At 40.4% G+C, this 21,845-nt stretch overlaps 2 protein-coding genes across 3 annotated transcripts; both read left to right on the top strand.

The window, feature by feature from the left end:
- The first annotated feature begins 5,327 nt into the window (after positions 1 to 5,327).
- On the top strand, positions 5,328 to 12,364 carry LOC115368857 (excitatory amino acid transporter 1-like). Its single transcript, XM_030065248.1, has 9 exons — positions 5,328 to 5,466; positions 5,634 to 5,771; positions 8,452 to 8,656; positions 8,778 to 8,820; positions 9,446 to 9,726; positions 9,822 to 10,055; positions 10,151 to 10,345; positions 10,786 to 10,920; positions 12,154 to 12,364. The coding sequence occupies exons 1-9, from the start codon at positions 5,328 to 5,330 to the stop codon at positions 12,362 to 12,364; spliced, it is 1,581 nt and encodes a 526-aa protein (XP_029921108.1).
- A 3,301-nt stretch (positions 12,365 to 15,665) lies between these two features.
- spra (sepiapterin reductase a) lies at positions 15,666 to 19,948 on the top strand. 2 transcript variants are annotated; one of them, XM_030066110.1, is made up of 4 exons: positions 15,666 to 15,780; positions 15,864 to 16,200; positions 17,082 to 17,372; positions 18,194 to 19,948. In XM_030066110.1, exons 2-4 carry the CDS (start codon positions 15,873 to 15,875, stop codon positions 18,382 to 18,384), a joined length of 810 nt encoding a protein of 269 aa, XP_029921970.1. In that variant the 5' UTR covers positions 15,666 to 15,780; positions 15,864 to 15,872; the 3' UTR covers positions 18,385 to 19,948. The 2 variants fall into 2 exon arrangements, with proteins under 2 accessions (XP_029921970.1, XP_029921969.1); XM_030066109.1 differs by having other exon boundaries at positions 15,727 to 16,200.
- The last annotated feature ends 1,897 nt before the right edge of the window (positions 19,949 to 21,845 follow it).

The raw sequence follows: 21,845 nt of genomic DNA, 5'->3' as shown, positions 1-21,845 counted from the left end.
ATTTGTACTTACCATAATGAGAGTGGGTTCTCTGGTACCAAATTAGCACATTGGCATGATTACTGTCTGATGAGGTAACCCAGTTTGTTGTTAGCACACCAGAGTGATGTCTGCTGAAAATGAGAGGCAATCATATGCACAGTTCAAATGTAAAAATATCATAATTTATTAATTAATAAACATAATTTCACCCAGTGCTAAGATTTTGTAACACTGTCAGTCAGGTTTGTGCCGCCTTGGTGGATAAAAGTATCACTTTCTGTCAAAAATATGAAAATTTCTCACTGATTCCAAATTTTGAATGGTAGTGTGTGCACGCTGGATGTGACAGAAACATCATGCAATCTTATCCCAGTTTAAGATTTTTTGTATTGATACTGTAATTATATGTTTGGTTTAACTTTTAGAGAAACCTGTTTGTCATGTGACATTGTTAAATTGCCTGAGAGGATACAGTAAGTTAGTGTGCATGTGTAAGTTCACTACATTCAGTGCTTCAAGGTGCACGTGTGATCAGTCTGCCTTTGAGTCACTGACTCGTCACTGCACACTGAATGTGGAGTTTTTAAATTCAAACAAGCCTTTTTATGACAGTGGTGCCAGTCCTGAATGAGAAGTCTCTCTGTTAATCCTCAGCGGAGCAGCTCATCAGTCTAACACACAGATGAAAAGAGAGAGAGAGCAATTATTCTGCTCTCTGTTTCTGTCAGTGCAAAATAAAAGGGGATTACTCTTGTTGTTTCACAGCGTATAGGGATAACCTTACACAATCCCTTAAAAGGTTGTTGAAAATTGAAAATACTATCTATCTACCTATGTCTGTATATCTGTGGCTATATATTATTATTACGAGATCTCTTTTTCGAGGGAGCACTGGCCAAGACAGCAGCAATACAAAACATACAAACAAACATTAAAAACTCCTCAAACAAAACGTACGTCAACATCTCACAGAATCCCACGCCTTAAAGACAGACAAGAGGAAGCGGATCTATAGGTAGACAGTTGATAGACTTTGCCTCCAAACCTTTCATGACATTTTTAAATGCACTAATCAGGATCGACTCAGCTGTAAACCTGTCTGCAGGTGGTCCCAGGCAGCAGGGGCAGAAAACATAAAGGCCTGTTTGCCAGGTTCAGTGTGAGTCTTGGGGACAGACAGTAAGAGGTTGTCAGCAGAGCGCAAGCAATAATAACTAGACTTGATTGAGATATAAACACAAAGATGAAAGAGAGGGATGTAATTTCAGCTCATGAAACATGAAACAAAAATGTCCCTGAGCAAGACAACAAACTTGCACCTGTAGCACTGTAATTCACTGAAAAAGATGTCTACAGTATAAAATATAAATGATCCCTGCCCACAAGTCGTATTCATTCATATCCTTATCATTCATTCACATGCCATTCATCTGTGTGATTAGTTAATGACCCAAAAATGGGCCCAAAAACAATGATGTCCTCCACAAGACAGTCTTGATTGATCAAAAGTAAAGGGAGTCACTTTTTGGCCAAACACGTTTTGTTATGTATGCAACAGACTACAACCGAGAGGATTATCTCACGTAACTGCTCTACTGAAAAAGCTGAACTGACAGACGGCATTTCGGTCTGATCCAAGTCATAAAACCAGGAACTATGTACAGTATCTTAACTAAGACAAAAAAAACATGATTTGATCACATTAGCACTATATTCAATAATATTTTTTATGGAAAGTGGATCTGGATCTGAAAAATAAATGGTGGCATAAGCTATGCCTCACAAAGAACAAATACTCACCTGTGACTGGTTGTCTTCTTGTGCACAGATTTTGTGCTGGATGTGCCAGGTTTGCATCAGTTTTATAATCACTCATTTTACATGGTCAGTTGTAAACACAATAAGTTTTAGTTAAAATGGATTTTACAATATCATTGCATGCTATTTATCTTTGGTAATTTGGCTGACACGCTTATCTAGAGCCAGTACTGTAACACTAGAATAAAGCTCAGTTCAGAGCCCTAGTCCCTTGATAGTGGACGTAAAAAAAAAACTATTCCTGTGCCCTAGAATAATTCTGTAAGACAGTAAAGTGCCAAGGAGAAAAATGAGAGTGTAGAGAGAAGAGAAGGAGGAGAAAAACAGTGGAGGAGTGATGATGAGGACACTGTGGGGGAAAGGAGAGCTGAATGGACTCAAGTGGCAGAGCAGCGGGCAGCGGGCCATGACCGGGAGGCATAGGGCTGGACAAACTACACATAAAATAATGTAGTGGTTTTCAAAGTGAGGTCCGAGGACCCCTGGGGGTCCTTGATGGGCTTCCAGGGGCTCCATAGCAACATGATGACTAGTTTAATTTCACTGTAATTTAATTCATTAGACAATGTAAGAGGCCAGAAAATGTATGAGGAATGTATGAGGTTGAAGCGTGACATCAAAATAATTTAACCCTTTGAAACTTGCGCAAATCCACTTGATTTCTCACAAAAACATGGGAAAAAATGTGATTAGCAAATTAGTAAAACAATATCAGAACAGCAGTACAAAAGAAAAGCACAGAATATTAGCAGAAAATAAATTGAGCAAAATGCTTTACAAGAAAATTAGCACAAAAAACAACGTCATAATCAGTGATGCTGGATTAACATCAGATTTCCTTTGTTTAAATTCTTGTGAAAGCCTTTCACACGCATTTAAGATACCTTTCAGACACATTTCACAAGCAAAATATCTCTTGAGATAAGGGGCCCTATAGGGCAAATCACTTCAAATGGGGGCCCATGACTTACTGAATGTCAACTTGGGGCTCAGGGACATGAACAAGTTTGAAAACCCATGATAAAATCCATAAGATTTAGAGGTAATTTCACTTGTGGACGCCACTGAAATTGTCCCACCTTGGGCTGATCAGGATCACGAACAAGATTCTACCTTTCACCAGAAACATTTCATTGAGTAATCTGACTGCTACCAGGGAATTGTGTTTGTAAGAGGCGATGTGACCTGATTTGTGGGGTATTCTTCACTAATTATATTCAGGTTCACATGGGAATATTTTCCATACAGTGAGGTCACTCATTACAGCACAAGTTCTACTTTTTTCAGCTAATTATAATAGACTTTCTGGTGTGTCATTTACTCTGCGGAATTACCTTGAACTATAACACATCCCGAGTGAGATGATGTGTATCATTTAACAGCAGTCCGACCACGGTTGTTGTTATAGGATAAAAACTCAAAGTGCATGCAGGGGAGAGGAGAGAAGGGTGCAGGGAGACCGGAGAAGATTATTCCTCGGCGATATAATCCAATAACAACAACTCTTGAAAAAAAAAAAAAAGTTTGCATACATCTGGGCCTCAGCTGAAACTGTGTCACAGGGCTAACAACATTATTGAGGGAGGACCGTTTTCTTTCTCTCTCTCCCTCTCTTGCCCTATCTCACTCTCTTTCTTCTGGATGTCTCCCCACCCTCCTTTTTTCCTACAGTAGGTGGAAGCACGGCAGCGCTGTTACCCTTCACTTCTGAGCTCCATCCTCGCTCTCAGCAAGGCAAACCACAGTCTTGTACCTGGACCTGTCGAACCTGCGCCCGCGACACTGAAGCCCTCTTTGCTGACACTTGAAGAAGCAGCATCACCACCAGAAAAAGGTATGTGAAAAATCTGCAGTCTTTGTTTTTTTTTATGCACAGAACACTTATGGGATTCTGATGATTGGTATTGAACTAAGTGTTAAATAAGAAAGAGGCAAGAGAGAGGCAAAAACTCTGATCCAGTGGTGTCACATTATCAGTATAACTGTGACCATGTTTGTCACTGTGATCGAGTCTTTGCCCTGGAAATTAGAAATGAGACATGATGAAACTTTAAAATGTACAAGGCAAAAAAATAAATACATAAATTTAATAATTAGTTAATTAATTAACAACAACAAAAATTAATAAATAAATTAATTCATTCATTAATTAACAGCATTGCTAAATAAAATTAAATAAAGCAAAATGTTAATTAACAAATCATCCAGGAAGTTAGATCATTACATTTATTATAGGTAGGGAATATTTGTTGATAAAAGGAAGATTGATTTCTGTGTTTTCTGTGATTTTCTGTGCTGTTGTGCATAAATGAATCAATGCTTTGGTATAATCAAAGGCTCCAATTAATTCATAATGTCCACTGGATATGTAAAATATTCTTTTGTCCAGACTAATATCGAGTGTTCAGAAGGTTTTTCATGTCAGTTCATCATGAAGAAATGCTTTTGCTTTTGACAGATCGTTTGACAATCAACCTTGAAATGTCTGTTCAATATGTTTCCTTTTCCTCTTCTATATTTCTTTTCTTTTTTATACAGGCACTTATATAGTATATATAATGATAGTGATATATAATATAAGAGGGCAGTAGGACATGTTCATATTAACTTGTTCAACTCTGCCGCTCCCATCAGTGGGTTCATCATGGCTGTGATGTGAAGCTGCAGCCATCAAACAGAGGCGTCTTGCATGTGAATATTCCACTCAATATAAACAGATATGGATGTACTGCTGTCCTAAGATATGGAAACATGTGGTGTTATCACTTAGAAGAAACTACTTAAGGTGAAATATAAAGGAAAATTCAAGCTCAAGGGGTTAAAAAGAAATTTATCATCCTTTCGAACACAACATAAGTGGTTTTTAAAGTGGAGTCTGGGGACCCCCGGGGGTCCATGAGGGTGTTCCAGGGAGTCCTCAGCAAAATGAAGAATAGTTTATGCCTCTGAAAAGCATTTAAACACAAGAAAGCTGATGTTGATCCAGCATCACTGATCTGACATTTTGAGCTAGCATTTTAGGAACTACGTTATAGACTGTAATTTTATAGTAACTATTTATTTATTTATTTATTTATTTATTTATTTATTTATTTTACACATTTTGGGCTAATTTTCCAGTAGTTCTCCTGCAATCCTTGCTGATTTCCTTTTTCCAATTTTCCACATAACTTTATTGTACTTTTTTTTTCATATCATCATTTTTAAACTTTTTTTTCATATCAGGGTCCTGAGGGGAAAATAACTTCAACTGGGGGTCCACAGCTTAATGAGAGTCAACCTGGGGGTCCACAACATGAAACAGTTTGAAAACTCCTGCACTATATTGTTGTGGTCGCCCCTGTAAAACACAGCTTTGTTTTTTTTTTTTTTTTTTTTTTTTTGCCACAAATCAACAGGTACTCTGACTTCTTCCCCAGTAACCCTAACCAAATAAAACTTAGGGAGTTCAGCTGGGAACCGCCTGTGTCCACACACTGCATTGATCCATTTGCATTAATGGGAACCCTCTGGTTTACTGCAACAGGATGCAGCGCTTCAGGGAAGGCATCCACATACGGACCATGAAGGCCAAGAGGAAAGTGGAGGAGATCTCCAAGGAAGATGTGCAGGCCTTCCTGAAGAAGAACGCCTTTGTGCTCTTTACAGTCGGGGCAGTTGTTCTAGGTGGGTGTCCCTGTCTTCACCAAAAGGGATCAGAACCACACACACACTCACACACACACTCACACACACACACACACACACACACACACACACACACACACAAAGCACAGATTAATTGTGGAACATGCTCTTTTTTCTGCTCTTAATGTCTGACATTCATCTTTCAGGTATTGTCCTGGGATTTGCGCTGCGCCCCTATAAGATGTCCTACCGAGAGGTGAAGTACTTCTCTTTCCCCGGAGAGCTGTTAATGAGAATGCTTCAGATGCTTGTTCTGCCCTTACTGGTTTCCAGTCTCATCACAGGTATAAATTATCACACATGATTATAACTATTCTTTATCATAAAATGCCTACACATGTCAGATTCAGTTTATGTCCATTAGTTCCTTACATTTATCTACATTGTCTCTTTAGTCAATTGTCAGTTAAAGGGCCACACCAGAGGAATGTTTGGTCCATTTATCACAATTTACCCACACTTTACACTGCAATAAACCAGTTTGCAAATCATGCGGGAGTACTAAATATTTCACAGCATATCACAACATATCATCAAAATCCCTCCATTTTCAAATGGAGGGATTTTTGGTTGAAACAGCCACCTTATAATACTCTGCTTCTGTGGCAACCAAAGTCATCACCATTTATAAACCACAGAACTGATAATTGGCTGTGGAAAGCAAACGTTTCCCCAGGTACTATTCTCTGGCAGACAGACTGTTTCTGTCTCTGTCCAATTTCAAGTCATCAAAACACAACAGTGTTGCTGCTTTTAGGAAAATTAATGTGGACGGCTTTATTATAGTTATGGAATACTGGTGTGAAGAAAGTTTGAAGTCTCTGAGAGTTCATTTTCACATCACAGCAGAAACCAATGGCAGGGTAAAAGGTAGGAAAAATGATATGGGACTTCTAAAATACAACTGCTTGCTTTGGGAAAAGATCAGCAGAAATGTTAAGTACATACATTTGCAGACATTATGCTGAAAATGCAAAATCACTGTAATTGTCTTCATCTGCCACATCATCATGCATCTTGATTAACTAGTTTGGATGTGTGTTCCATTTCAAAAGAAGTTTACAGGGTGTAGCTCTAACAGATGAGACTCCTTTGCACTTCTCATCCTGCTTCCATGCAACCAAGTTGTCTCCTCCTCCAAAGTTGTTATTCCGTGACATGACAAGTCACTTTGCTGGTAAAGGAATCCTCTGCCCCCCAACAAATAAATTCTTTAAATGGATATACTGACTGCCTGTGTTCCTGGGTGGAGACATATGGGAGGCCAGGGGCTCAAGATAGTTTTATCTAGGCTCTTTTCTGTTACCCGCCTTCAAAGACACAACTGAGTAATTGGGTAATTTAGCTCTGTAAAACTGGATACAGAGACTCGTTTCAAGTTCCTATGGTGACAAGAGAGATGCACTCTCATTAGTGCCCATGACAAATGGCCATATTTCATAGGCAGACAGGGAAATATATACAGACAGACACAGAGAGAGTTAGAAACTAGAAAAAGATGGGTGAAGGGTGAGGAGGCATGGTCTCATAGAGGTCCAACCAAGGAGATTTAAGGGACATTTCATCAAAATAATCTCTTTATTGCCTCAGTGAATAGGGACAAATATCATATAAGACTTGATATCATGAAAAATCTTATATTACTGTTATATTTTTGTACTCTCCACTGCTCCTCCATGATTGGGAGCATTATTTTTCAAATTCTGTAAAAACAACTTCACAGCCAGCTCAAAATTCCTCTTAGATTATGGCTAGATGTAGCTGAACCATTTATTTTCATCTGTGGCAGACTCTACAACATTCAGCCACCATTTCGCCTTGTTAAGTTGCAGCATTTGCTAATGATGAATAATGATAGATAATAAATGTAAAGCTTCTTCACTGCTGGGAGAGAGGGGTCTCCAAGAACATGGTTCATGGGAAGGTCACCTTAAAAACCCATTAACATCTGTTCACTGAGGCCAACCGCACCCCCAGCTTTGCAAGGAAGAGAGCCCCACTGTTCCTGTAACAGACAAGACTTGTTTCAATTACAGTAAGAGCTTCATCTCCCTGGCCTCTAACTGATGAAGGTCTAATTTGCAGCACTAGAACATAACCTCATATTCCCTTTAAAGCATTAAAGGACCATACCAGTGCTTTAGCATGTTTACCCTAATATCTACAAACTGTATATACTTCCTGTTTCTGTTACTCTAGAAAGCAAGCAGTCGTATTTTAGAACTCCCCTATCGTTTTTCCTCCCTTTTATCCAGTTGTTGGTTTCCATTCATTCCATTTTAATATGAAAATGAACTTTCAGAGACTTCAAACTTTCTTCACACCAGTACTCCATCACCATAATAAAGTTGTCCATGAAATAGTCCAGGTACCACGAGGAAATAGCTCCCAGGGAAATATTTGTTTTACACAGCCAGTTATCAGTTCTGTGGGTTATGAATGAAGACGACTTTGTCGGCCAAAGACACAGAACATTGTAAGCTTGGTGTTACAACCAACAATTAAAATTTGAAAATGGAGGGAATTGAGTGATTATGATTGAGCTTTCCCAGTATAGGCTTCATGAAAGTGATAATGTGTAAAAAATAAATACATAAAAAGGCTTTCGTGAACTTTAAATAAGACACTCAACTAGGATCGTGCCCCCCATTAACGCTGCATTGGAGACATTGTTGAATTCCCTTTCATCCTCCTAACCTTCTCCATACTAAAAACAGCTTTTCCATTCACATGCTGATGAGAATTTTAAAATCACTTCTGCTGTGCAATTATTCTCTGTGCAGTTCTTAATTTGTTCAAAACTGAACTGCCCACTTAGATAAAGATTAACCTGGAAGAATAAAAACACAGAATATAGTTAACATCACCTCCTGTACTTAGTGCTACTGGCATTGCATTCTTGTGTACTAATGGTATTTGTTCAGTTCTGAAGAAATAACCAAATTTCCTGCTTCTGCCCATCAGGAATGGCTGCTTTGGACAGCAAGGCCTCAGGAAAGATGGGCATGAGAGCGGTGATTTACTACATGACCACCACCCTTATTGCAGTCTTCATTGGTATCATAATTGTCCTCATCATCCACCCAGGAAAAGGATCTAAGGATGAGTTTGGAAAGCAGCAGAAGATAGAGCAAGTCAGCCCTGCTGATGCCTTCTTGGATCTGATCAGGTAGCCTCCATATGGGAGTGGGGTCACTGTGATGATTGAACAATTGCAGTCAAGTTTAACAGCAAACGGCCAACATTTAGTACCCATTACCCCTCAATGTCTGTGCAATTTCTCATTTCAGAAATATGTTTCCACCAAACCTGGTCCAAGCATGTACACAGCAGGTGAGTTTCACAATGAATATTTACAACATTTGCTCTACTTTGTATCCATTAATTCTCGACACAGTGAAATATATACCAGCATAGAGATTTGTCATGCAAACATACCTGGCTTTTCCAAATATACAGCTGAATCTGTCAATGTGATGATTGCAGTGGGGACAGGCTAAATGGGAATGTAAACTAAAAACTGAGGGAGCCATTTGACTTGCACTGGAAAGGACATCATGTCCAGTATCAACAAAGGAGGAAAGTTTTGCCTCTGTTGTCAGAGTTGTTGTGGATGAATTGAAGGTCGCGGTGGGGTCTAAGGTGGATTAGCGGGACATTGGCAGAGTAGCGGCAGTGGCATGATGATGGCAGGATAAAAGGGTGTCTGGAATCTAAGGGGAGCCCTCTAAAGTCAGGACTATACCAAGGCTTAAAAGAACAGGACCGCAGGGAGTCAAAAACATAGGCCAGACAGTCCCCAGGGCCTTGGCTGAGCCAGCTGGACTTTTAGGAAACAGACATTCAACACAAAGCCACATTATCTGATTCATGAGATTGAGATTAGTGCAGTGGTCTGTTTCAGCTCTATCAAAGGGCACTGGTATAACATCAATCCCCTAATGCCCTCATCCTCCAGTTCAAAACCAAATACGGAACGCGAGCAGTCCGTGTGACGGTGACAGTGAATGACACCATCTTCAACTCAACCAATGCCACCCAGGAGATCATGGAGATCACCCGGGAGGAGGTGATCCCTGTGCCAGGTCAGGTGAACGGGGTCAACGCCCTAGGGCTGGTGGTCTTCTCCATGTGCTTTGGCCTCATAATTGGCAACATGAAGGAGCAGGGCCAGCTCCTCAGGGATTTCTTCGACAGCCTCAACGAGGCTATCATGTGTCTGGTTGCAATCATCATGTGGTAAGAATATGATTGGTATAGAAATTGATTCCTTTTGAACATGCTACTGCTACGCTTATCTCCCCACTAATTTGTTGTTGCTGTACTCCCCTCAGGTATGCTCCATTTGGTATCCTGTTCCTTATTGCTGGGAAGATTGTGGAGATGGATGATCTCACACAAATGGGTGGCCAGCTTGGCATGTACACCATCACAGTTATCATTGGCTTGTTGATCCATGCTGTTATTATTCTCCCTACTCTTTACTTTGTCATCACACGACAGAACCCCTTCCTCTTCATTGCTGGGCTTCTTCAAGCTCTGGTTACTGCCCTTGGGACTTCTTCCAGGTAAACCCATCCTATCACACCTCAGCAACTGAGTCTTGTTATTCCCTTCCAACGGTAGCTAACACTTTATTTATTTCTGCCTTTTCATCTCCCAGCTCAGCTACCCTGCCTGTCACATTTAAATGCCTGGAGGAGAACAACAGAATCGATAAGCGAGTTACCCGTTTTGTTCTGCCGGTGGGTGCGACAATCAACATGGATGGAACAGCACTGTATGAAGCACTAGCAGCCATTTTCATTGCCCAGGTGAACAATATGGAGATGAACTTTGGTCAGATCATCACAATAAGGTAAGAGTCAAGAGTAGGGGATAATCATAGCCAAGGTTGATGTTGCTATCAATAGCAAAAGTGTTTAAAAAAATTCCAACAATAGACCTTTTTCACAGCAGCCATTTTGACATGAAATAGCAGGTTAACGTAGGTGTTACTGATGACATTAATTAGGTTGTGTTCCATTTAGGTCTAACAAAGCCAGGGCCCCAGTGTTGTTCATGTTAGGTCACTGGAATGGCTCTGATGGACCAAAATGGAACAGAACCTTAATTAATGTCATCAGTAACAATTATGTTTACCCAGATATTTCATGTCAAAATGACTGCTGTGAGAAAGGTCTAGAGCTGCTGTAATTAATTGTGTGTGTGTGTGTGTGTGTGTGTGTGTGTGTGTGTGTGTGTGTGTGTGGGTGTGGGTGGGTGTGTGTGCATGTGTGTGTGTTTCTCTTCAAAAAGTATTACAGCAACTGCAGCCAGCATCGGAGCTGCAGGGATCCCTCAAGCAGGCTTGGTCACCATGGTGATTGTCCTGACCTCTGTTGGACTTCCGACCGATGACATCACTCTCATCATTGCAGTCGATTGGTTCCTGTGAGTAACCCTCTGCACTTACAGTCCCATTCCAGTAGTAGTATGAACATGTGCACAGTCATGCAGAGGCATTTTCACACCTGCCTTGTTTAGTCCGACTGAATCGAACTCTGGTGCATTTAGCCCCTCGGGGAGATTCATTTGTTCAGGTGTGAAAGCAGCAGTTGCGCTCAGGTACAGACCAAAGCAACTGGACCGAGACCCTGTTCAAAAGATGGTCTCTCGTGGCTACAAATGAACTGTGGGGTGGTTTGTTTGCGGGGTGAATGTGCACTGACCTAGATCCAAACTAATGGACACACTATACATTTCGGGCTGGAGCCGTCCCTGTTGCTCAGGTGTGCATTATGGACTTGAGAGGGCAACAGAAAGAAGCAACTCGGTAACAGTCAGCAGTTAGCAACATAGGAACACAATGAGGCAAGGACTGACAGGGAGCAAAAAGGAAATATATTGGTATGCAGTACAGCCCAAACAAACTCTGCAAGAATGAAGACATGCCAAAGCTGCTGATAATACTCGATCCCCATGTTGGACATCCTAGCAGTGTTTTTCCCCTGACCAATCAGCTGACAGCTCCCACATGGCTTTTGTTGATACATTTTGGTTTGCTTGAATTTTGTGCCGTGTTAAACCAAACTGAGCCAATCGAAGAGTGCGACAAAGCATCGATTATCCCACAGACTCGACCCACAGCAAACGGACTGCAGGTGTGAAAATGCCCCAATATTCCTGTGTAAACACATCCACATTGTGCTGTGAATGCCCACTTCATCATATTGCTGTAACTGTAAGTCACATCATTACATGAATCATCTCTGTCATTTTAAAGGTCAAAACCAGCTCCTTATCTACTACCACCTAGTGACACACTTGCTGTCTATCCCTAGAGTCTTGTTCTACATCTTCCCTTTTGTATTGAATATTTTTGCAATGAGTTTTAACATAGAAACATAATTAGGTTTCCCAAATTAATCATTTCAATTAGAATACCCTTCCCAGAAATTACTCAGCTAATTGGGGTAATAAGAAAAAACCCTTCTCTCCTTTAACTAGGATGGACCAAATATGAATGTCTCGCAAAGCTTCCCTTCATGAGGATAGGCACCTCTCGCACTGGACAGAATGAAGCACAGCCTCTTATAGATGATGGGTGGAGTGAAATTTACCCCGATATGTTATTCTGCAGTTTATCATCCTGCCTTTTTTTGTGTGTTTTCTCTGGGGGTGTAGCGATCGTCTGCGCACCACAACCAATGTTCTGGGCGATTCGATCGGAGCCGGCATCGTGGAGTTCCTATCTCGACACGAGCTACGCAGCAAAGATGTGGAGATGGGAAACTCTGTGCTGGAGGAGAAAGAGAGGAAGAAGCCCTACAAGCTCATTTCCCAAGATAGTGATTTTGAAAATGACAAACGCCTGCACAGTGAATCCAACATGTAGTCACATCCTTAGCGTCATCTGTAAATATCACACAAGGACACACTAATACACACACAGACACACATCTAAACTTATAACAACTAATGTTGTATAATTTTTTGGGCTGTGGGGAGGGGGGGGGTCCTAACTGTCACATATCATTTTCCTTATTGTCTGTATTTCATAATACTTAAGAGTCTCTTAAAAGTTGACACATCGTTAGTCTTTTTTTTAATGCCTTTATTGTCTTGTTCCAGTGGTGATGAGTTCCCTGTTCATCAAAAATACAAACGTCATATTTGACAATATGCTGTATGCATCTGCCATTTGTTTCTTCTCGGCTTCAAATAGGCCTGGTAGTTTTGGTTTTGTACGTTGCTTACTTGAATTAATATTTTAAAGAGTAATATCATACTGGCCTAGCTCACTTAGACGCTGAGGTGAAAGTAGGTTTTTACAAGTGATGTCTAGAAGAATTTAGAAACTGAGGCGACAGTAGTATTTTGAAATAAACCACAGAGCATATAAGCCCACTGGGGAAGCACAAGTGGCCTGCTGCCGGGCGCACAACCATACAGTCACAGACTGAAGGGTGTAATGAGGAAACTGATTGCTTTGGAAGGTATTACGGATAACTTAAGAAGTAATATATTTAGATTTATACAATGTTAGATATGCATATCTCAAGTGAAATTCAAATTTTGTCAACAAATTTATACATCTATTGCCCCAATGTTAGCTGGTTAACATGCTGTTTTTTACAGATATGCTAATCAATATTCAAATGGACTCATTCATAAACTGGTTTCAATAGCACAGTCTTTCTTCTCACAGGCTTATGCACACTTTGGCCATAACAGAGTTGCTGAAAGATTCACCAAAGTTGCCCATCTCTGATTTAGACTTGAGACACTTTAAAGAATCAAGTGTATACTGTAGGACAAATAAATTTTAATGTCCTTTTTGATCTCAATATGAGGATGTGCAACATATATTAAGGGCTCGACTGACATTCATGACTTTTATGAAAACAAACGTCATAGTTTTGTTGATTGTAATCTGTGTGAATTAAAACAAATAGAAAAAAATATTCCCTGTTTCCCTTTTATTTTAGTTATTAGAGATCACTTCAGTGGTTTAAATGAATAAAATTGGTCTGTTGTGAATCTGTCCTCTGGGCTGTCCTCATCTGAAAAAAGCATCATGATGTGACAGTGCAACGAATCAAACGCTCCCTTCCTGGACACAGAGCACATGCTTTATGAAAAACCCAAGGTTCCCTGAAAGGGGCCCTATTAGCTTGATAAAAAAAAAAAAAAAAAAAAAAAAAATTTGGAGTAATTTGCAGAAGACTGCAGTCTGTCATATGTTCACAAAATAAAATTTCTCTCAGAGATTGACCCTTTTCGCAACTGCCATTTTGACATGAAATAGCAGGGTAAACAAGTGTTGACAATTTACATGACTTCACAATAACATTCAAAAAATAGGAAAAAATCTTGTTGTATTAGTTTGTAAGATTCTGGTCATACTCCTGTGTTTTTGCACCACACACCTTGGTCAACTCCACCCACCTGGCCCAGACCCTTTGCTGCATGTCATCCCCCCTCTCTGCCCCATTTTCCCTTCCTTTCTCCCTTCCTCCCTCCACTATGACTGTCTAATACAGCAGAAATGCCCAAAAAATAATCTTTAAAAAAATACACCAAAACACCTCTCAGAATTTGCCTTGCATTTAGGGCTAACATGTTTTATGGGTCAAATGTTGTTTCAGAGTTAACTCACTTTATTTGTAGCATCATTCCAGCAACCAGCATGCACAACACCAGAAGCCCGGCCAGGTTGAATGTGGTCACAATAGAAGTTTATTATTGTATGCAGTCTATAATTTATAAACATTAAGCTGCTGATTCTGAGAAATATAATAAGTGGTTGTTACTTTCATCTAAGTTTAATGTATTAGCACTGTGAGGGTTGCAAACTGCTGGCTGTTGCACGGCACATTCGCAAAGTTAAACCTTTCTGTACTTATTCAAGCTGGCCCCAAATTGCAAATTACACATGAAAATAAAACTATTACTCTAACTATCACAAACTCTATCTGGACATCACTTGAATGATGCCACTGTAGACTGCTGGGTCACAAAACACCCCTGAAACCCTAATGTGGCTCATTTGCCACATTACAGATGGAGCAAAAATACCCCAGCCACAGGGCATCTGGGGTCTACAGCCCTACTTTAACAAGGATTTTTTTTTTTTTGTATTACTGTTTGATTATTGCATTTTTGTCTTCATCATATTTAGTTTTATAACACTGTGGGGATTTATTTAAACCTACAAGCAGAATGAGACGGATTCGTAGATTGTGGTTTGTAAACGCAATATTCAAAGTTGGCACCTTCTCCCCGGCTAAGCTACCTGCCAGCAGTGAGTTTTGGTTTCCTAGGATGGTAACAGAATGAAACAGCTGCCCAAAATTCAATGTCTCCATCCTAGGAAAAAAAATTGGTCCACCAGCACCTCCCTGTCCAACAGAAAACAGACCAACACAGCGTTGCTCTTCATCTTCCTCTCCCTCAGTGCTCACTGAGGTGAAAGTCAACCCCAGATTCACTTTGGTTGTGCAAGGTACTTTGTCTGCTTGGCGTATTGCCTCGCTGTATTTCCTTTTTTTTGTGCATCCACAATTTTCATAGCTTCAAATTGGATGTTATGCTATTGATCTGGCACTGAACTCTCTGATTGGCTGGAAGCTGCACAGCCACTGCCCAAAGGCCAACACCCAGAAGAGACAAACAAGAAGATCCAGGCAGAGGACAGGGTCTCTGCAGACACACATCAACACACACTTCTCGTTCAGTGATGACGAGGAGGGATTATTTTTATGAGTCAATATTTTTTATTTATTTATTTTTTTATTATTTTATTTTATTTTTTAAAGGAAAATGCTACTCATTCCACCTTTAAGTGGCACTAAGTGTTTGTTATGTTCATGTCGTTAGTGCTCACAATTCTTTTTTTTTTTTTTTTAATATCTAGTTTTAATCTTCACTACGCAACATGTCTGAACAGTTCTTAAGCAAGTGTGATACACTTCATGGTCTTCATTATTCTGTACCCACCAAACGACCTCGACAAAAAAAAAAAAAAAAAAAAAAAAAAAAACCGCAATCACCGCGCCAGCTATAGACCTTATATTTATTCAGTTCAATTTCTGAACTTCTGCTCCATTTAAGTTCTCTGAGTCGGCCCCATAGTCTCTATAAAATATTATATTTTAAACTCTGTGCTCGTACAGTCCATGGCTCTGCCCCGCACTCCTCCAGCAGTGGGGGCGGCAGCGCACCCAACTGTTGAATGTCAGGCTCCGCAAAGCCAGAAGAAGAAAACCAGGACGCACGTTTTGATGTAAAGCAGCTCGCCCAGCAGAAGTGGTTAGTTTCATGGACCTGATGAGTATATCGCCACATTAACCAGTCTTTGCCCTATAAAAACACTGGTCTGGTTTCACTCGCAGGCGCCAATCATGCAGGCTGACGTGCCGCCCCGTGAAGACTTGGGCCGGGCGCTGTGCATCATCACCGGGGCCTCCAGAGGATTTGGCCGGACGATATCGAAGGAAGTCTCCCGGCTGGTGAAGCCGCGGTCTGTGCTGGTCCTAGCGGCCCGGTCCGGGGACGACCTGCGGGCTCTGCAGGCGGATCTGGCCGCGTCGGACGCAGGCGGGACAGGCCTGGTGGTACACTGTGTAGAGGCGGACCTGGGGCTGAAGGAAGGGGTGGAAAGTGTTATCAGAGCATCCAAAGAGGCGTCCTCTGAAGACATCGATCATCTCATATTAGTCAACAATGCTGGTAAGAGTTGCAAGATTGCATGGAACAACAGCAGTCTGCCTGCAGGTTCAGTGCAAGCAGACACTACAGGAGCTGATTTGACTGATTCACCATGAACTTCAACCAGGGAGGAAGACCTAACCTGTGAGAGCAGCTGCTGCGAGCATAAATTCTTTCTTTCTTTCTTTCTTTCTTTCTTTCTTTCTTTCTTTCTTTCTTTCTTTCTTTCTTTCTTTCATTCATTCATTCATTCATTCATTCATTCATTCATTCGTTCATTCATTAATCCACCTTTAGGTAAAACATCTCACTGAGACTAAAATCTATTTCCCAAGAGAAACCTGGCCTACCAAGTAGCACAACAAAAATTACACAATTGTGCATGCAACAAGATCTTGGATGAATGAATGAAAACCAACATTGAAGTGCTGGGATAAGAGCTGTGTTGAACTTTAAAGGTGAAATATGGAAAGCTTTTGAAAAGCAAATGAATGTGTTAATATAAAACACTTATGTCCCACATGCAGGTGCTGGTGTTGTTATCACCCTTTTACACAGACAGTGTAATGAGAGGTGGAGGAGACATAATTTATTTGTCTTGGGGTTCCACCCCCTAGTTGTTGCAGTCATCACACCACAGAAAAACATCATGGAAATTTGGTTTGTAGCCATGGAAAAGTCCTGGAAAAGTTTTGGAACTGAATTGGTTAATAAGCAGGTGTTGCATATATATTGCATATAAGTTAAATTACAGACAACATTACAATTCAGGGTCAGCACGGCGATAAAAAAAAAATCATCAAACAAACAAACCAAAAAAAAAAAGCAGTCTGGAACTGAATTGACAGAGACAGGTTAACATGGTTAATGTGTCGTAGTAAGAGTGACCCTTTGTCTCTCAGGCTCTCTAGGGGACGTGTCTCGCTACACCAAGAGCTTCATCAACATGTCTGAGGTGGACTCCTACTTGTCGTTCAATGTCAGTTCGGCCATGTGCCTCACTGCTGGCGTGCTGCAGGCTTTCCCACAGCGGGCTGGTCTGAAGCGAACCATCGTCAACATCACGTCGCTGTGCGCCTTGCAGCCTTTCCCCTCCTGGGTGCTGTACTGCACCGGCAAGGCTGCCCGGGAGATGATATTCAGGGTGTTGGCAGAGGAGGAGCCTGACCTGCGGGTGCTCAGCTATTCTCCAGGTGGGGAGACACCGGCTGGTTTGGTCCTCTGTCCAAGATGTTATGCAGGACCTAAAAATGTTGCAGGAAATGGGTCACTTACTCCAAATGGGTCCCAGTAAATGGGCTATGGCACTGACACACTCCATAGGATATTGTCAGTAATGCTAAATCAGCCATCCTAATGTGACATTTTTGAAGCAACACAACTCACAACTCCATAAATGAGAGAAGACAACTAAAAATCTCTCCTTCAGCCTATAAATGAAAATATATGGCAAACTACACACATGGATCCTCTATATTTTACTTAGCTGTTTGCTCAAGATTTCTTTAGGACAAATGCACTGTGCAAATTGAACTTTAAATTATATACTAAGCAAACATCCTCAACGAAATAAAGTTTTATTCTTAAGTGAACCTCAAACCACAAAGCAGTTCCTTAAATCTGCTATCTGTTGTGTAAATGTCAGAGGAAATAATGAATAACACATAATACTTCTTCAACCGCTAGTTAGTCTTTAACACAGACCATGGCAGATTTTTTTTTTTTTTTTTTCTGGAATGGAAATTTTGTTACAGTCACACACTATGTGTGAAATTCTGTTAAGGGATAACATAACAACTGTCTAGAGAACATTTGCTAAGTGAAATTTAAAAAATGATTTGGGAGTTCTAAAATATGGCTGCTTGTTTTTGGAAAAGAGTAGCAGAAATGTGAAGTATAAACATTTTGTAGATATTAGGCAATACATGTGAGTTTACACACTTCAGCAGGACGTTATATTCCATTGTGTCCGTGTCTTGTTGCTCAGTAATGCCTGTCCCCTGTGAACACCCAGGGCCTCTGGATACAGCCATGCAGATGGAGGCCAGAACCAAAACAGCCGACCCCAGCCTCAGGGAGACCTACTCAGCCATGTTCTCCCAGGGCCAGCTGCTGACCTGTGAGGCCTCCTGCGCCAAGCTGATGAAGGTGCTGCTGGAAGATGACTACCCATCCGGAGCTCACCTCGATGTCTATGATGTGTAGAGACCTCACGTACTTACAGCAACGAGATTAGTTGAGTTGTGATTTAAGATTCTCCAGATGGGACAGAAGAATTTGTCTGAGACAAAATATTTTGCCTTGATGAAAAGGTTAACATGTTTTTGGTGATAGAAAAGTAGATTAATGTTCATTTGAGTTGATCATATGACTCGACATTCCTTCTTGACAAACTTCTCTCTCAGGTTGTCACTTTCTTTGATAAAGGATAAACCTGTTGCAAGAATAGAAATTAACCAATGCTCAGGGGGAAGGGGCCCTTGTGATTTCTCAAAAAAATAAAATAGAGCACGCTGCCTAAAGCGGTGGAGAATGCAGGTCTCAAACAAAATACTGTGACAATAAAAATAAAGCAACCAATTTGGTGTAAAACCGAACACTTTGGGAGTTAGTTATTGGGGACAGAGTGAGGAAAATGCCTGTGACAAGTTTCCAGAGGTGGGAGTTTAAAACAAATCACAATGGTAATAACTTAATGTTTCTAATGAATAGATGTAGATACAACTATAAAATAAGAGAAACAGTTTTTGGTGTGTGGTTGAATTTCAGCTATAAACCTTGATGAGTGTGAACAGAACAAAAGGAAGTGACATAATTTTTAGCCATATAAGATGGTTAATGTGTTGTCCTGGCCAACAGTTTGGCTCTGCTCACCATAAAAATTATTAACTGGAATGGTTAGAACAATTGTTTTCTCCCCCCTAAGACTTTTGCATTCACTTCCAAACCTTTTACATTATCCAGAGACTTTCATTGTAGCAGTAGTAGTATGTTTTATTCAGTCATCAACGCACAGTGCAATAACAGTATATACAATATATAATCTATTATACAATAAATATAAAGAGTCTAGACAGTATACTGTAAACACAGTAATTAAAAGTGAGACTGAAAAGGCACAGGCATAACCTTCCCATATGCCTGCCCTACTTTCTTATCAGTTTTACCTTCCAGAAATAGAAAATAATAAGTTAAGCACCGAACTGTCATATATCTCAAACCAAATCAAATGACTGTAAACTGTATCTTTATGGTTTGTTTACCAGCTGGTGATGCTATTGTGATATTTCTGCTCTTGTTCAGGTCGTGAGCTCACAGTCATCTGCAGTCCTGTCAAATACAGTGAGAGCTGCAGAGGATAGTGTCATGGTGCCTTACCTGAAATATCTGTTTAAAATCTGTGTTACATTTCTCTTGTGTACTTTGTCTGTTCCACGTTGTTCAGAGTTGTAAACAGTGAATGACGCTGGTGCTGTGCTTTAACATTTTGATATGTCGAGTCTTTAATGAAGATGTTGCTTTTCATTTTCCACTCAAGCTTCATGTGACCAGGTCGGTCTGCTCTACACAAATAATTATTTGTGTGTTCACTTTAATATATGAATATGTGTTTCACACATTCCTCTAGAGAATGCTTGCTTTATTGTATATGAATATTATTACTGAAAAACAGTTTAATATGTAATTGTTCTCAATTGGTTCTCCAAATCACTTTATTGTAATTTGTAGCCGTATATTACAGAAATAAACAAATAAAATCAATTTATCAGGTTTATTTTGACTTTCTTTCTGACTTTTTTACATACAAACAGAAAGACAAAAGAGCCAATGGCCAAAAAAAGTCAAAATGTTCTTCAGAGTGACACCTCTACTCTCTCTGTATGATGCTGATGTACAGAACTTTGTGACCAAAGTCTGTGAAAAGCACCATGAAAATCAGTTTTACTCACTGACTCGCCACAAGAGAGCCTTTTGGTTCCACAACAAACTTAAGACCACGGTTCTTTCAGATACCATTTTTCTAAACGGTTCAAAGGTGCTTCATCGAGCCAAAGCAGTTCTTTGAGGAACCAGCAGTGACTATTCATGAAGAGAGAAGAGAAAAGGCACACAGAAGTAGTGGTGGATAAAGTGCGGGCTGAGTCTGGTGTACTGTGGGACCGCGTCTTCCTCGATTACCTTTTTTTTCTTTCTCCCTTTCCACACCTTTCGTCTTTTTCCCCCCGATTTGGGGAATTAATGTATTAACTTCAATTCAATCACGCAACCTTTTCTTCCTCCTCCTCTCCTCTCCTCCACATCAGACACACACACACACGAGTCGCGACACCCCCTCCTCAACATGCTGCCTGTGTTTACAACGTACTCGGACTGTTGGGGCAGGTGTTAATCAAAACAAACCAATCACGTCTTGATCTCTTCACAGCTGGACTCTGATTGGCCTGGCCCGTCTCTCTGACTTAAAAAAATTTAAAAAAATTAAAAAAAAAAAAAAAAAAAAAAAAAAAGGTCAGACTGGCGAGGCCAGCCTGATGGACCGGCCTGACAGCTGATCGGCCTGGCTGGCGACATGTAAAAAAAGTTTCCATGAACCACGTCCTTACTGTCTCATGTCTTGAGGGACTGGTTGCCCTCTTCTTGTTAGGAAAAGTATTCCCATTTTGTCATCAAGGAGTTATGCAATACAGTCAGTGTCCTGCCAGGTAACTGTGACAAACAAATGTGGTTCGTCTTTGACCTTCCCAGCTGCCAGCCAAGAACTGTCCCACGTCTCCTGACCCACACAAGCTTGTGCACATGTCAGGCTTTGATTGATGCATGTTGTTGAATGCCAACAACTACCAGTGCCTGTGGGTCAAAGCTACCTGTAGCTGATATATGGGTCCAATATTCAACAGTGTTAATTTGCTGTCAGGCCAGGGTAGGAAAACCTCTAAAAGAAGCATTTTGACCATAATGGGACACTAAAACCTTCAGAGGTTTGGAAATAATGTAGGATGGTGTGAATGTTCATTCTCATGACCTGTAAATAGACAAATCCACAGGACTCAACTTTATTGCAGAGTAAATGCCACTTTTATGTGAAAATGACATATACTAATATATGATGACAAAGACAGTGAAAACTGCTTAAAAACAGGCGTCTCAAACAATTTGCAACAAAAAGAAAGACAGGAGCAATTTTTAATTCAAATGTTTTCAAGGATAAAAAACAGCAAGTTCAAGTGCGCACATCACTACATTATCTTTTGTGGTGCAAGAAAAAAGTTCCCCTGAAATTGTTAGTACTCACTAAAACAGTAAATTCCCACACTATGGGCCATATTTGAGTGTTTTATTGTTGGTGTTACATCATGAGGAGATGCCTTGAGAAACGTCAAGGGACTGGAATGACTGGAATGGAGGGCAAGACGAGAAACAGCAGAGATCACCAACCCCCTAAACCCTGACGAAATTCACTTGACAGCTTTCAAAAACATGACCTATTTAAATTTAAACTACAAGAAAAACACCATTAAATTACCAAAAAACTACAGAAAGAATTTGTGGAAAAAGGAAAGAGAAAAATTATAAGCCAGTTACAATAAATTTGTGACAAAAATACCAGAAATTCCAAAAAAAAAAAGAAAAAAGAAAAGAAAACCCATTTCAATTGCACAAAAAAA

Source organism: Myripristis murdjan, chromosome 12 (genome assembly GCF_902150065.1).
Source record: "Myripristis murdjan chromosome 12, fMyrMur1.1, whole genome shotgun sequence".
Classification (NCBI taxonomy): Eukaryota; Metazoa; Chordata; class Actinopteri; order Holocentriformes; family Holocentridae; genus Myripristis; species Myripristis murdjan.
The sequence above is the reverse complement of the archived record's forward strand: the minus strand, read 5'-3'. Positions and strand labels throughout refer to the sequence as shown.

What these genes read in the sequence shown, in the direction of transcription:
- spra (XM_030066110.1), top strand. Translation starts at nt 15,873, where the DNA reads ATGCAGGCTGACGTGCCGCCCCGTGAAGACTTGGGCCGGGCGCTGTGC. An exon ending in CATATTAGTCAACAATGCTG is followed by an intron (nt 16,201 to 17,081) that starts GTAAGAGTTGCA and finishes TTTGTCTCTCAG; the next exon opens with GCTCTCTAGGGGACGTGTCT. An exon ending in GGTGCTCAGCTATTCTCCAG is followed by an intron (nt 17,373 to 18,193) that starts GTGGGGAGACAC and finishes GTGAACACCCAG; the next exon opens with GGCCTCTGGATACAGCCATG.
- LOC115368857 (XM_030065248.1), top strand. Translation starts at nt 5,328, where the DNA reads ATGCAGCGCTTCAGGGAAGGCATCCACATACGGACCATGAAGGCCAAG. An exon ending in GGTTTCCAGTCTCATCACAG is followed by an intron (nt 5,772 to 8,451) that starts GTATAAATTATC and finishes TCTGCCCATCAG; the next exon opens with GAATGGCTGCTTTGGACAGC. An exon ending in ATTGCAGTCGATTGGTTCCT is followed by an intron (nt 10,921 to 12,153) that starts GTGAGTAACCCT and finishes CTGGGGGTGTAG; the next exon opens with CGATCGTCTGCGCACCACAA.